Here is a 14891-nt window from a genome sequence, read left to right as displayed (position 1 = left end):
GACGACCTCACTCCTCTCACACACTTCGTCTGCATCTACAGTACATGTACTAAGTCAGTTTACCCAGCCTCTTGCTACGTTAGCCTCCTCCAGTCAAGTCCCGTCACTCCGTCTGAGCGTTGTAGCCGCCATCAAAACGCCTGCATCATCGGCCACACACATCCGGACCCTTGCCTATTCCGGACGACGCCGTCACCATCTTGCTGCATCCACTTGTGTTTGACTGGGCTGGCAGCTCGTCTGACAAGTGTGCCAAAAGGCAGGTACGGTGATCCAGGTACAAGCTGAAAGTGCGGGGGGGAGTCTCTTGTTAAAACATTGACTGCTTTGCGCATCATACACACATATCCGCATCCGCATTCGCATCCATCACACGCATCACATCGCATGGCACCCATGGGCATTATCTGGGACTGCAACTAACGCTCTTTCCGTGACGCTACCTACGATTGGATCCAAATTACCCGTTCATTTGCGTCTTTGGCTTGCATTTGTTGGGGTGCGAGCCCGTTACTGCCCGTACCGTATCCGAATTCGAGCCTCTTTACTCCAAGACTTTAGCTTGAGCTTCCCATCTCATCCCATATTATTACACCCCCGCTCTAGACTCTTTTCTACCACCCCTGAAGCGAACAACACCTAAACAATCAAACAACAACGCGACAACCTCTAATTACCTGACCATTTTCAACTCTGATCCTTACTCTTGTCGCTCCTCATCTTTCGATATTGACGCCATCTCTTCGCCTACCTATCCATCTACAACCGTATTCTCGGCGTCGCAACATACTGGAAGAGCTCCCCCCTCGCACAGACTGCCCACCATTGACAAGGTACACCCACGACGCTGACCTTGTTGGCGTTTGCGATTCGACGCCAAGATACGAGACGCGCGACTCTCTCAATTGACGTTGAGATGCCCTCGGTCATGATCAACGGACACAACGGGAGCCATTCCGCTGCCAATGTCTCCGATTCGGGTTCCGAATTCTCAGGTGATTCCAGCAATGGCTCTGCAGCCGTCCGACGTAGGTTGGACCGCAAGATGTCTAGCCCCATGGCACCTCCTTTCATGGTTTCGGCCCCAGGAAAGGTGATTGTCTTTGGTGAGCACTCTGTCGTCCATGGCAAGGTATGATACTCGCCCCCTACAACGTCAATTGCATGCTCACGTTGCCATTGGTGCATAGGCCGCCATCGCTGCAGCCATCTCGCTGCGATCATACCTTCACGTCACCACCCTGTCCAAGTCGAAGCGCACCGTTTCTCTACGATTCCCAGATATCGATCTGGTTCACACCTGGAACATTGACGAGCTGCCATGGCAGACGTTCCAGCAACCGTCCAAGAAGAAGTCATACTACTCTCTCGTCACCGAACTCGACCCCGATCTTGTCGCCGCCCTTCAGCCACATATCAACGTCGTCTCCCCCGATCGCCCAGAAGAAATCCGCCGAGTACACCGCAGTTCAGCATCTGCATTCCTCTACCTCTTCCTCTCGCTAGGATGGCCTTCTTTCCCCGCCTGTCTTTATACTCTACGATCGACAATACCAATTGGTGCTGGCCTGGGTAGCAGCGCATCCATCTCAGTCTGTCTCTCGGCTGCGCTTCTTCTACAACTACGCACCTTGTCCGGCCCTCACCCAGATCAGCCCCCAGATGAGGCTCGACTTCAGGTGGAGAGAATCAACAGATGGGCCTTTGTGTCGGAAATGTGTATCCACGGTAACCCCTCGGGTGTGGACAACACTGTAGCCACACAGGGCAAGGCTGTGGTCTTTCAACGTACCGACTACTCCAAGCCGCCGTCTGTTAGACCACTCTGGGATTTCCCCGAGCTGCCTCTTTTGCTGGTAGACACTAGACAAGCTAAATCGACTGCGCACGAGGTGGGAAAGGTAGCAAAGCTTAAGCAAGCTCACCCCAAGCTTGTTGGAACTATCCTGGATGCTATGGATAGAGTCACGAATACTGCTGCCGACTTGATTGAGGACATTCACTTTGATAATGAGTCAGAGGAGTGCCTTACTAAGGTTGGTGAGCTGATGACTATCAACCATGGTCTGCTTGTGTCGCTTGGCGTCTCTCACCCTCGTCTGGAACGAGTACGAGAACTTGTGGATCACGAGGGTATCGGGTGGACCAAGCTTACTGGTGCCGGTGGTGGCGGTTGCTCTATTACACTTCTCCGACCCGATGCGCCTGCAGAGAAGTTGCACAAGCTGGAAGAGCAGCTTGAGGATGAGAATTACGCCAAGTTCGAGACCACTTTGGGTGGTGACGGCGTTGGTGTGTTGTGGCCTGCCGTCCTCAAGAATGGCACCGTGGAGGACGATGAAGGTGGTATGGAGATTGACCTGGAGAAATTCCTCAACGCTGAAGGTACTGAAGGAGTTGAAAAGCTCGTAGGTGTCCACGGTGACACTGGAGAACGGGAGGGATGGAAGTTCTGGCGGGTCGAGAGCCGGTGAAACACTCCCTTGATACCATGAGACAGGGCGTCTTATATCACCTTACCTCAAAGAGTTTGTCGCTCTATGTACTATATGGCTACGAGCCAGGTGACGTCCGTCATGAATTGGGAAAAGTCTAGAGGAAAGCGAGTTGGTAGGGAAGGGTAGGGACGCGCTTGGCTTGGGAGTTATAGGTTGCCACTGAGAGGTTCATATATACGTTATAATTCAGTAATGCGAAATGCTCTTCTATTTCATGCCTGCTGCATACTGCTTGGTGGACCTCTTTACTAGACGTCCTTGTGAGACCAAGCTGCTCTTCCATGCTTCATCGACACTTCATAACATCATAACTATACAAAACACGACTAAACTACTCCTGAGCCTTCTCACCTCCGCTCTTTAGCAGCGTCACTCGGTACTTCCAGTATCCCTCCCGCACAGGATCCCACTTCTCACCCAACCGTCGCAAGCATAACTCGGCCTTGTCCTTGTCGCCCTCCTCATCATACAGCTTAGCCAGGAAATCCAACGCATGAGAGCTGCGCACCTCTTCAGCGTCCTCACCAAGCCCACTAACAAAGCCCTCTGCAAACTCCTTGACAGACGTCAAAGGCCGAGCACCCTTGGAAAGGACGCCAAAGAGGTAGTTCCAGGGTGATTGGTTCTGCGGCGCGAGACTAATCTTTTCCTTGGCATATTTGATCTCTCTATCGATGGTCTCTGCCGGAACACGCGGGTCTGCCTCAGTAGGCCCAGAGCCGGCTGTTGAAGCTGTAGGGTCTGAAAAGACGATGTAGAAGCGGTGCGACCAGGCAGAGTTGTTGCGCACGTCCTCTTCGATGTGGTTCTGCGTCGAGAGGAGCTCGCTCATGGTCCACATTGACAGCTTACCCACGAGATACTGTCTATACGACCAAACGTGATAGTTCTTGGCGTCTTCAGCTAGCATAGTAGTGATGAATTGCGTCTCGGAGCGAGCAAGCTTGCGAACAGTTGCGTCGTCCTCTTCGATGAGGGGGTAGTAGTAGTCCATGAGCAACTGGCGATGGTTCCAGATCTGGTAGTTCTTGAGGTTTGAGAGAGCCACCTCGTTAAGCCACTTGATCTCATCGGGGATGCTGAGCTTGAGAACAGAGATAATCTTGAAGCGGAAGAGCCAGACGGTGTAGTGCGCCGGGTTCATCGAGATGACGTGCTCAGTGAGACGGAGAGTGCGAGGCGAACACTCGTCGGCAGCCATAACGGCACGGAGGTACGAGACGGCTAAGAAGCTTTCAGTCAGCTTTTGTAGTTACGCCTAGCTGTGCGCTTGAGACGTACCCTCGGCGTAGTCATCCGGGTAGGCGATCTGAGCGAGGGCATCCTCAGGCTCGTTCTGGGGAATGGGAATAACATCATCCCACTCTGGATCCTGGGCCAGAGCACCAGTAATCTCCCCGTAGAGATCCCTCTTGAGAGCAGCCATCGCCTTTCTCCTCGTCTTTTCCTTAGTAACCTCTTCCTCAGAAACCTCTCCACCAGCAATCTCCCTCTTCTTCAGAAACTGCCGGTGCTGAATCTGCAAGCTCGTAAGCTTTGCGTGCTTAAGCCCCCTCTGCTCAAGCTCGTCAGGCGAGTAAGTCCCGATATCCCTCCCGGAACGATCCTTTCCCCAGGCGTAGTCGCGCGGAAGGCGGCGGATAGGCAGGCCCTCCTTTGTGACAAACTTCCAGAACTCGCGCTCGGAGCGGTTCGACAGGGGCACGCGGCGGTTCGCAACGGGGAGGATGAGGTTGGCGTGAGTAAAGGTCTTTTTCTCTGCGGGAGAGAGAGAGGCGAGGCCGACTTGCTGACGGCGCTTCTCGATGGGGTTTGTCTGGAAGAAGCGTTGCTCGGAGCGTTGAGAGACGGTATCTGGAGGGGGTTCTGGGGTGGCTACTATATGTCAGCGTTGGATATTTGCCAACATGTAGGGAAAGCAAACCTTTGGGCTCGGGCTTGGAGCTGCCTTTTGTCTTGGGTGGCATGGTTCAGGTTGGACGAGTTGGAGAGTCGGGTTCGGGGATGGTTTGATGGTGGGGTTGGCACATGCCCAGGCTATTTTTTTGGGCTGGAGATGGACAAGGCCCAGGATGTTTGTTACCCCGCCAAAAGGTGAAGCTATTGTTCTACAACACCATATTTGGAGAACAATATCAAGAGAGCATCTTGGTTAGGGAGGCACGGTTCATATGTAGGTTTACACGAGAAGCAAGGGGTAGTCAAAGTTGTGTTGGTGGCTGTCTATCTAGCTGAAGCATCTGATGCCTCTCATCATGTCGTAAACTGGGCGCTTCTCCAAATGCATAACCTCAATGAAGCTGCCTCCTCCATTTCGACTCGGGTATCTTATAATGGCATTGCTGTTCCGGTTTCTTCTCCAGCTTAAGCCCCCTTGACTCTGGGCTTCCTCGACACATTGGCCTTGGTCGAATCCTCGTTCAAGACGCCTTTCGTCTTGATAGCCTGCTGGCTCGCAGCCTGTGTCTTGCTCATGGCACCCGCAGCACCGGTAGTCGAAAAGATCCTAGCAGCAGCGGCAAGCACCGTCTCTGTCGTCGATGTCTGTCCCACGTCCCGCGGCCATCCCTACAAGGCGCGAAAGTTCTGCGACATGATCAACCACCTCTTGACGCCCTTGGGCGGGTTCTTGACCATGGCCTCCCAGTTGGGCACCAGGACAAACGTCTCGTGAAACATCTTTTGGGGCGCCTCCCTGCCCTTGCCGTACTGCACCTTGCCCATGACGTTGACCAGGATGCTCATGCGACCTCCGTTCTTCTCCACCTTGGCGCCTTCGTAGACGTTCTCGGGGGCGCCCATACCGAAGGATGGGTTAACGACGTGCGCATCGAAGGACTCTAGCTCGTAGACAGCGCCCTGACCTTGAGCTTCGAGGAGTTTGGAGTAGTCGGTTGGGGCCGACAGGACAGCGCCGTTGATGGAAATATCGGCGGGGATGGGGTATCGAGAGGAAGAGTTGATGTAGAAGGGGAGAAGCGCGCTCTGCTTGTTTACGGCCTGGTAGTAGTGGGTGACGAAGATCTCGGCGGCTGGAGATGTTAGCTTTGGTTGGTGAGAAAGAGAGGTGATGCCTACCTTCGCTGGCGACTCGCACCTGAGTATCCTCGTCTGGGAGAGCCATGATGAAGTCTGTGTGTAAAGCGACAATACTAAAAGGCTCTTTGATCGACGAGAGGAGATTATTGCTGTTGCTGCTCGAGTTTGAGAGTTTGGCGCAAAACACAAAACGGGAGGTTGAGAAGCTCTTCTGCCTGCGATGGAACCTGGAGAGGCACAGTTATCGGCTTGCACAATTCACACCGTGCTTCCCGCCGCTTATCGGCCAATTTTTGGAGCTCCAGGTGACGCGATGCAGCCATTCATCCCACTTTGTCAGAGGGGAGCGTTTCAATTGACGGCTTAAGAGGAGTCATGAGGGCATTTCGACTTCAATCTTTGCGCGGCCTGCGCCAGGTCCAATCGAGGTTTCCTCGTCAGTCTAGCTGGGTCTGCCCAGGATGTCGGGTGTATCAGTCTCAACATCGATGGAGCTCGGATAGTTCGTCGGCGGACAAATCGAAAGAGAAGCCGTATTATATTACAACGCCCATCTTTTACGTCAATGCTGGTATGTCAGAGCCGACAGTGATTAAGAGACTTGCTCATGGTGTATCTAGCACCGCACATCGGCCATCTCTATACCATGGTCCTGGCTGATGTCCTCAAGCGATGGCAGCAGATCAACGGCAAGGAAGCCCTCCTCTGTACTGGCACCGACGAGCACGGCATGAAGATTCAACAAGCAGCCGCAAAAGAGGGGATGCCGCCAAAGGAGTTCTGCGACAACAACGCCAGCAAGTTCAAGGACCTCGCAGAAGTCGCTAACATCTCTCACGACTTCTTTATCCGGACCACGGATGAGGACCACAAGCGTGTGGTGGAGCAGTTCTGGCTGCTTCTCAAGACTCGTGCTCCTGAAGGCCTGGGTTTGTACAAGGGGCAGCATGAGGGTTGGTACTGTGTCAGTGATGAGTGCTTTTATCCTGAAGATCTGGTCCAGCCAAGTGTGGTGCCGCAGACGGGACGCAAGATCATGGCCAGCATCGAGACGGGCAACGAGGTTGAATGGGTCACGGAAGACACCTGGTTCTTCCCTCTATCCAAGTACAAGGAGAAGCTGCTCAAGTTCTATGACGAGAACCCCGACTGGATCCAGCCAACCCATCGGATGAACGAAGTGAGGAACTGGGTTGAGCACCACCTCGAGGACCTCTCCATCACCCGTCCAGCGTCAAGGCTGAGCTGGGGAATCAAGGACCCTGAGGACCCCTCAAACACCATCTACGTCTGGGTCGATGCCCTCATCAACTACATCACCACAGCCGGCTTCGGCTCCAAGTGGCAGGTTGACAGCGCCGACAAGGGCATCTGGCCAGCAGACGTCCAAGTCGTAGGCAAAGACATTATCCGCTTCCACGCCATCTACTGGCCCGCGCTTCTCATGGCTGTAGGCCTCCCCCTGCCCAAGAAGATTGTCTGCCATAACCACTGGACCATGTCGAACCGCAAAATGTCCAAGTCACTCGGCAACGTCGTCAACCCCTTCTTTGCAGTTCAGCGATGGAACTTGGATCCCCTGCGGTACTTTCTCATGCGCAACGGTAGCTTCAAGGGCGACATGAGCTACGCAAACGATTTCATCATTGTCGCATACGAGAAGGAGCTCCAGGCCAACATTGGCAACCTGTTTAACCGTATCTCTCGGAACAAGACTGGTAGATGGTCGACTCTTGAAGCTACTGAATTTGCTCGAGAGGGCAAGTTTAATGACATCGCTGGGTTGGTTGCGGAGGGTCCTGATTTATTGAGTCTCGAGTCGACTTTGGAGACTGCGCCTGAAAAGATTCGCAACGAGATGGATGACATTAACTTGAGTGGCGCTCTCCGGGAGGTATTTGAGCTTCTTCGAGATGTGAGTGTTCCTAAAACTGAATTGTCATTGCTAGCTGCTAACATTTGACAGACCAACCGCTTCATCTCTGATACTGCCCCTTGGCAGATGGTCAAGGATACAAGTCCAGATGCTCGAGTTCATCTCAACTGGGTCATCTACCGATGTGCCGAGGCCCTACGCATCGCAGGTATCATGCTCCAGCCCGTCATGCCGACCAAGGCAGGCGAGCTACTTGACGGCCTCGGCGTCAAACCAGAGAGACGTACTGTCGAATTCGCGGCAAAGGGTGCTGACCTCGAGTATGGTGTCGCACCTCTTCAGCCCCAAAAGCTCGGAGACAGCGACAAGAAGATTGACCCCAAGCCTAATGCATGGGCGTCTCTGTTCCCTCCAGTATCGGGTATCGAGCTGCCAGACTATGAGGCTGTGATGGGACAGGCTGCGCCGACAAAGGCGGGCAAGACCAAGAACCGCCTGAGCCGGGTGGCTGCGTCTCTGGCCGAAGAAGCTCGACAGACCCCAGGCAACTGACGAGTAATGAAAATTATGTAGCGCAGATGTGTATGAGAAGATAGATGTGTAAAACATGTAGTCTACGACACTGTAAAATAGCATACCCAATTCCTCACTCGGTGGTTCTCACTATGTGGTGTTGCCCCATCCATGAATTTTTCTCCAATTGAGTTTTAACAGCTCACGGTGAACCTACAACTCACGACTCACATCCATCATCAAAATGAGAATAAACAAAAACATAGGAAAGTCAATGCCCTCTATTATTTGAGTCATGACTAATTCCTCGCAGCCATCTCGACTCCAGGGGTCCTGCTGGTCCCGTACGAGTCACACCACGTGAGGCAATACCACGCATGGATGCAAGACCCTGTGAGCCTCCTGGACTCAAAAGATTTTACAGGGCTGACTTTGGCCAGGACATTCAAGAGGCCACAGCCTCGGAGCCCATGACGTTGGAGGAAGAGTACGAGAACCAGCAGTCGTGGCGCACTTCTTCAGACAAGCTCACCTTTATCGTGTGCGCGCCACTTGAAGAGTCTACGTCTGTGGTTAAAGCTGGCACGGCGGATGCAGATGAACTCATGCGAGGCGACATCAACTTTTTCCTACACACCTACGAAGCCTCAGAAGAAGAAGCCCTCGCCCAAGCGCAAAACTGGCTCACAGGCGAAGTAGACGTGATGATAGCCTCCCCGTCACACCGCGGTCGGGGCATGGGCCGGGCCGCAGTGCAAGCCCTCCTCACGTACCTCCGCAGACACATGCGAGAAATGCTGGCCGAGTATGGAGGAGGCGAGCTCAAGGGTCTGATGGTCAAGATCAAGGAGAGCAACGCGGGGAGCAGGGCGCTGTTTGACAAGATGGGGTTTGAGCAGAGGGGCGGGGTTAATTACTTTGGCGAGGTGGTCATGGTGAAGGGGTGGGATGATGGAGTTGAAGAGGAGAAGGAGTATGAGGAGCTGGGGTATGAGGGCATCGCGGAATAGACTGGGTTCTTGTCTAGATAGATACAGGTCTTGACCGGAGATGAGCATCTCCGAGGTGAGTCTCTTGTTATCATCAATTCCATCCTTATCTCAACCATCCTCGGCTCCATCCCCAAAACCCCCCACTCTTGCAAGACCTCGACCTCGACTCCATCCATCATGGGCGTAAAAGATTCTCAATCTGGAAGCTTTTTCGAGACCGGCACCATCTCCGCAGAACCCGGTCCTTGGCATTCTCATATCATTCGTCTATGCGGACGTAACACGGCGTTTTTTGAAGGCGGGGTTGGGAAGCTTTTGCGCCAGGATCTTTTGTATGGAGCTTCCCGAACCATGCGATGTGATGGATATCACACCAACCGGTCAGACTCTCTCCGCACCCTCTCCATCCTGGGCATTGGCCACTGCTGATCGAGAAGGGCGTGAGTGATTTACAAAAGATAATCATTAGTCAGTGGTTTTTGGGTTGGAGCTAGGGTATAAGGTTGTATCCAAGCATAAATGCCTAGCTCGTCTTCCCATCCGTCGGTCCATCGGCTGGTGTTTCTCTCTGTGACCGATGCTCCAAAGCCTGTGATACCCTTTTTTTTTTCATCCTCATCATGTATTCCAAGGCTCTTCCTCTCGGATTTCTCTTTGGCACTGCTGCTGCCGAGACTATCCACGGCGTCGTCGTCTTTAGCCGTCATGGAGATCGTATGTTTCCCCTCCACCTCTCTTACACAAAACACTAACACACATAGGTACCACCAAGTGGTATGGCGCTCAAGCCCTCACCCCCCTCGGCGCAGAGCAAAACTTCCAAGTAGGCAGCGACTATCGAAGCCGCTACCTCTCATCCGAATCGACTTACCAGATCCTCGGCATCTCAGAGGATGAATACAAGCCCGCGCAGGTCTTTGCCAGCGCTCCCGATCAGGGCATCCTCATGAACACGGCCACTGCCTTTTTGCAAGGCCTCTACCCTCCTCTGGCTGATCTGGATCCCGAGATCGCTTCGCAGACGCTCAACAATGGATCTCAGAGTCAGGCGCCTCTTGATGGGTATCAGTATGTTCGGCTGCACTCCATCAGCGACAATTCGCCCGATACCATTTGGATCAAGGGTGATGACGCATGCCCCAAGTATGTGAAGGCCTCCAAGGCCTTCATGGACAGCGAGGTGTTTGCCCAGCGTTCAGAGGACACCAAGGAGTTTTACGAAGGTTTCTACGACGTTCTCTCGGACGGCGTGTATAACCTCAAGCCTGAGAACATGACGTACAAGAATGCCTACAACATCTTTGATCTCGTCAACGTTGCACGCATTCACAATGCTACTTCCCCTGCTCGCAACGTCTCAGAAGAAGACCTCTTCCAGCTCCGAACCCTCGCCGACTCTGCGGAGCTCGGCCAGAACTGGAACGCCTCCGACAAGGCCCGAGCCATCGGCGCCGAGACCCTCTCCGGCGCCGTTCTCGCTCAACTCAACGAGACCGTCACTTCTGAAGGAAAGCTCAAGTTCTCCCTGTTTGCCGGTAGCTACGATACCTTCCTCGCCTTCTTCGGTCTCGCAGGTCTCCTCGACGAAGACCCTGCATTCCATGGCCTTCCTGACTACGCCTCCACCATGGCCTTTGAGCTCTTTACCGAATCCGACGCATCCTCTTTCCCATCGGACCCTGAGAAGGACCTCCGCGTGCGTTGGCTCTTCCGAAACAGCACCTATGGCGAGCTCGAGACATTCCCCCTCTTCGGTACAAACGATGACTCTCTCCCCTGGCCAAAGTTTGTCAGTGAGATGGAAGAGCGCGCCATCACTGACGTGGGAGATTGGTGCACCAAGTGTGGAGCCAAGGAAGATTTCTGCGCAGCCTACGAAACCGACGATGACGACACCGCCGAGACCGAGGACGAAAAGGACGGAGGCAAGGGCGGAATGTCCAACGCTGTTGCTGGTGTCATTGGCGCCATGGTTACCCTCGGTGTTGTTGCTATTGTCGGAGCCATCGCTTTCATGCTCATGAGGCGAAAGAAGGGTACTGCTCCTCATGAGAAGAGCAGTGTCAGGAGCGGAAGCACTGATGAGAATGCCGCCAAGGTTTAAGCTATGTAAATTGTGTGTAATGAATCATGAGGAACGGCAAGATTGTATAAGAAGGAACAAGCGTCGTTTATCTATATCAGCTGTAATTGTATAACCATTCCTGAATAAATCTTCAACCGAAAGTGGCCAATGTCTCCTCCTTTTGCAGGACTGGTATAAGATCTCAATTGCTCAAGTATGAAGACGGACAACTCATCTATTTAACCAAACCTCTTCAATAGGTACACAAATGATTGTCTAAAGCAATCAAAACATGGTCTAAAGGTTCATTCATGTCCTTCTGTCTGTGAGTGTCGTGTGGTTGGACCCATCTCATCTTGTTGTGTTGCTGGGTACCTACACTGGCACCACTATCAACCTTAAACCTGAGCATCCACAAGCAGTTAAAACCCAGTTTGAGAGAGAAGATAGAGAAAAAGCAATCAAAATATCAAGTACAACTAGGCCCGCCAATCAACAACTGTACAACATGGAGCGAAACATAGTTCGGTAGAGACTGTGTTAAGTAGTACCTCCAGACCACCAACATAATCATACAACATCATATTCGAAATACACAATCATACATCCATAGCAAGTCCTCGTATACCCCAGTCCCCCAAAACTCCTTAATACTTCTCCAGACCAGCCGTCTGCTGCTTCGCCTTGTCAACAATAGCCAAAGCCCCCCGCAGCCTCTCTATCTCACTCCCAAGCACACTCCGCCTCTCGATAATCCTCTCGTCCTCCCTGCACAGAGCATCCAGCTCCTCCTGGCTCAGTCTGAGGACCCATTCGGTGTTGAGCGCCTTTATCGGACCATTCTTATGGTCAACAAAGCCTCTGAAAACTGACTGAGTCCTGTTTCGAATAAATGCATCCAAGGCGATCTGAAAAGAATAAGGTTAGAAAAATGCCTGGTCAACGATACAATAACCATACCTCGTAGTACACCTTCAAGACGTCGTGGACATCGTTGACCATGTTCTTCTGGAGGCTCGGGTGCGCAAGTTGAAAGTAGTTCGCAAACGCTACAAGCCTCTCAGACTCGTCTAGATCGGTTGCCTGGGCAGCCCGCATCCCCTGAAAGAACCTCCACTGCCGCCACCCAAGAACCTGCTCACCGAATCGGGGCGCCGTCGTTTGGAGTTGGTTGCAATTAGTCTCGTTTCCGCACGCCTCCTCGCGATGGGCCTCGGCCGCCCCGTAGGACTCGGTTAAGATCCTCTCCAGGACATTCTCCAGTTCCTTCCGAAGCGTGTTTGACTCGCCATGAGAAGGGCAGATAAAGTCTAGGATGGACATGTAGCAGCGTTGAATTGCCTCGCGCACGAGAAGCAGGTACCGGTGTGTGATCTTCTCCCACTTCTCCACCTGCATCTGATACATCTTGGGATACACGACTGGGTTGATGATTCCCGGCAGTTGAGCAGCCTGGTATTGGGTGAGTTGCACCTCAATCGCTTTCATGAGATTCCCCGAGTCCTGGACGAAAGAGCAGTTGGGGAACTTCTTTTCCAGGCTAGCAGGCAGCTTGGGAACCACCCGCGAGGCCGACGATAGCTTCGGCTCTTGGCCTAGAGCCTCAGCTATCTTGCCATAAGGATCAACGTCAGCATCTGCAAAGTCCCACTTGCCTCCCTTAGCTCTCATAAAGTCGTCAAAGTTTTGTTCAAGCTCTCTAACTTCCCAGAGCAGTGGTGTGATATCTTCAGGCAGCTCTTCAGGGCGACTCAGTGCCAAATCAGCCATCTCCTTGAACTTGCTGACAGTGTTCATGGCGTACTGTTGCTTGGCGGCGTGAGTGTCCCGAGGCTCGCCCAAGCTCTGCTTTTCTGCAACCTTCTGATTCAGCGTTGACTCGATTTCGGCACACAACTCCGGGAAGCAGTTGCGTATCTTGGAGCTGAGAACACGTCCAAGATACGTCTTCAAAGCGGTAGATCCCAGGCGGTTCTGAGGGACCCTACTCCAAGGAGCTGTACTGAAGAGACTCTCCTCAGCTGCCTTCAGATCAAAAGAATCTCCGTCCTTGCCAGCACGGTTTCGAACAAGAAACCAGCCTTTGCGGAGGTGACCAGAGTCACTCAGAGAGTCATTGGTGGCAATATTAACGATCTAAGTGCCATTTTAGAAAAGTCATGCAACCTGCTCAGAGAAACATACGTCTTCCGCCGCGTCAGGTTCATCCTGAATCATGTCGCACTTGGTAAAAACTCCCACAAGACGCTCTTGGTCAGAGACGTATTCAGAAGCCAAACTAAATGCATCCTGACGGTAAAAGTCTGTTGGGGCATCCAAAACACAACTATCTTTGTCAGTCTTGTCAAAGTTCAAGGGGTGAGTCAACCTACATGACAATGTTGTCAGGATTCTTCATGTACTCGACAATCATGGCTTCCACCTGGAACGGATCCTGTTCGTTGACCTTGACAGAGTTCTTGAAGGTTCCAGGAAGGTCGAGAATGCTGAAATAGGAGCGGTTTGGCCCAGACAGTTCAATCTTGAAAACCTCAGAAGCAAAGTTCTTGGCACCTCGACCCGTTCCGGGAGAGATTCCCATGCGATCAGAGACCTGCTGCTGTTAGATAACTTTCGTCAAGTTTGGGATATCGACATACTTCATCGATAGTCTTGACAAACTCGTCCTTGGTCAAGGTATTGCCTTGGTGTGAGTAGCTGCTGATATCCTCGGAGGCCGGTTCCATGCCTGGAACGTTCACATCAGGTGGTTCAATGCTGATACGGAACGAGTCTTTGCTGCCCGGCCCTGTACGTCTAGAAACGATGCGAGTCGGCCAGCGGGTGCAGCAGCCACTGTTAACTGGGAAGGGGATGCCAGTCAAGCTTTGCAAGAGTGACGATTTGCCTGACGATTGACCGCCGACAATGACTAGCTGTATTCTGTTAGTAGAGTTCTCATCAAATGAAAAGACTCGGACATACCTGGGGGGTTCTAAGGCCCCTCGAGCCAAAAGACTGAAGCTTGTCAATGGCGTCAAACAGGATCCTGTTGTGCGGATTGTCGAACGGGTCCTTGGGCATGATCTCAGCATCAACAGCCTTCCCAGCCTTGACCGGAGTCTCCTCAACCACAGTCTTCTTGGGAAAGCTTTTCTGGGATGCAAGAGTCTGGGCGCTTTGCCAGAAGCCACCCTCTTCATCCGAGTCAACTTCGACGTCAACTCTTCCACTGAGAGACGGACTTGAAGATCTCACAGAGTTCCCAGACATGTCCCACACGCCAGAGTCGGCGGGTGACTTGCCCAGAAGATGTTCATTGTCTTTGGGATCAAGGTTGTTGGGAGACTTGGCTGCCGTTTGAGGTGGAGTTTGGGGGACTTGAGGGGTGATATCAACTGGGCCAGCCATGATGATAGATGAAAGGAAGTAGCAGTGAGAAAGAGAAAAGGGAAAAGAAAAAAGACAAGGGAATAAAAGAACAATGAGTAACAAAAGAGATTGAGATGTGTAGTTTTGGATTGATCAAAAGTTGGATTTGCTCTACGTTTTATGTCTTTCCATCATGGTGGTTATCTCACCAGTACAACATCCAAGTCAAGACTTGGGCTAGATGTTGCCAGGAGCGGGCTATTCCCGCGATACATCTTGCCATCAGCTTATCCTGCAACTAGGCGCCCGTTGTTGGTTCTGTAAAGGACGGAATCGCGGAATCAACTGAAGTTGAAACGACGCTATCACGATCATGGTGCTCCCACTTGACAAGTTCAAGGGTCGGGTCGAGCCGTCTAGAGTAATTGACACAGTCAGAGTGTTGCTCGAAAAGGAATTGCAACTCTGTGTTGGTAGCAGATGTAGCTGAGACGCAACCCAAAACTCGGCCAGCAAGGCGAAGCAAGTGTTGAGACAAAAATAGACTGGGCAAAGTC

The 14891-nt window shown here is 52.4% G+C and overlaps 7 protein-coding genes across 7 annotated transcripts; 4 read left to right on the top strand and 3 right to left on the bottom strand.

Moving 5' to 3' along the window:
• Positions 1 to 928: 928 nt before the first annotated feature.
• LRP88_06424 (mevalonate kinase) lies at positions 929 to 2474 on the top strand (the record flags this gene model as incomplete). Its single annotated transcript, XM_083242963.1, has 2 exons — positions 929 to 1132; positions 1191 to 2474. 2 exons carry the CDS (start codon positions 929 to 931, stop codon positions 2472 to 2474), a joined length of 1488 nt encoding a protein of 495 aa, XP_083101899.1.
• Positions 2475 to 2829: 355 nt separating this feature from the next.
• LRP88_06423 (bifunctional protein farnesyltransferase/protein geranylgeranyltransferase) lies at positions 2830 to 4465 on the bottom strand (the record flags this gene model as incomplete). Its single annotated transcript, XM_083242962.1, has 3 exons — positions 2830 to 3722; positions 3780 to 4373; positions 4423 to 4465. The coding sequence occupies 3 exons, from the start codon at positions 4463 to 4465 to the stop codon at positions 2830 to 2832; spliced, it is 1530 nt and encodes a 509-aa protein (XP_083101898.1).
• Positions 4466 to 4862: 397 nt separating this feature from the next.
• LRP88_06422 (uncharacterized protein) lies at positions 4863 to 5622 on the bottom strand (the record flags this gene model as incomplete). The annotated part of the gene is made up of 3 exons (XM_083242961.1): positions 4863 to 5004; positions 5071 to 5530; positions 5583 to 5622. The coding sequence occupies 3 exons, from the start codon at positions 5620 to 5622 to the stop codon at positions 4863 to 4865; spliced, it is 642 nt and encodes a 213-aa protein (XP_083101897.1).
• Positions 5623 to 6183: 561 nt separating this feature from the next.
• LRP88_06421 (methionine--tRNA ligase MSM1) lies at positions 6184 to 7965 on the top strand (the record flags this gene model as incomplete). The annotated part of the gene is made up of 2 exons (XM_083242960.1): positions 6184 to 7452; positions 7504 to 7965. The coding sequence occupies 2 exons, from the start codon at positions 6184 to 6186 to the stop codon at positions 7963 to 7965; spliced, it is 1731 nt and encodes a 576-aa protein (XP_083101896.1).
• Positions 7966 to 8303: 338 nt separating this feature from the next.
• On the top strand, positions 8304 to 8936 carry LRP88_06420 (GNAT domain-containing protein; the record flags this gene model as incomplete). Its single annotated transcript, XM_083242959.1, has 1 exon — positions 8304 to 8936. One exon carries the CDS (start codon positions 8304 to 8306, stop codon positions 8934 to 8936), a length of 633 nt encoding a protein of 210 aa, XP_083101895.1.
• Positions 8937 to 9538: 602 nt separating this feature from the next.
• On the top strand, positions 9539 to 11022 carry LRP88_06419 (histidine phosphatase superfamily; the record flags this gene model as incomplete). The annotated part of the gene is made up of 2 exons (XM_083242958.1): positions 9539 to 9632; positions 9680 to 11022. The coding sequence occupies 2 exons, from the start codon at positions 9539 to 9541 to the stop codon at positions 11020 to 11022; spliced, it is 1437 nt and encodes a 478-aa protein (XP_083101894.1).
• Positions 11023 to 11630: 608 nt separating this feature from the next.
• LRP88_06418 (P-loop containing nucleoside triphosphate hydrolase protein) lies at positions 11631 to 14373 on the bottom strand (the record flags this gene model as incomplete). The annotated part of the gene is made up of 6 exons (XM_083242957.1): positions 11631 to 11891; positions 11944 to 13119; positions 13168 to 13261; positions 13356 to 13576; positions 13641 to 13898; positions 13948 to 14373. The coding sequence occupies 6 exons, from the start codon at positions 14371 to 14373 to the stop codon at positions 11631 to 11633; spliced, it is 2436 nt and encodes an 811-aa protein (XP_083101893.1).
• Positions 14374 to 14891: the final 518 nt, after the last annotated feature.

Source organism: Fusarium phalaenopsidis, assembly GCF_050370095.1.
Source record: "Fusarium phalaenopsidis strain FUZ10S chromosome Unknown contig_32296, whole genome shotgun sequence".
Taxonomy (NCBI): domain Eukaryota; kingdom Fungi; phylum Ascomycota; class Sordariomycetes; order Hypocreales; family Nectriaceae; genus Fusarium; species Fusarium phalaenopsidis.
Note: the sequence above shows the minus strand (reverse complement) of the source record. Positions and strands in the feature narration are given on the sequence as shown.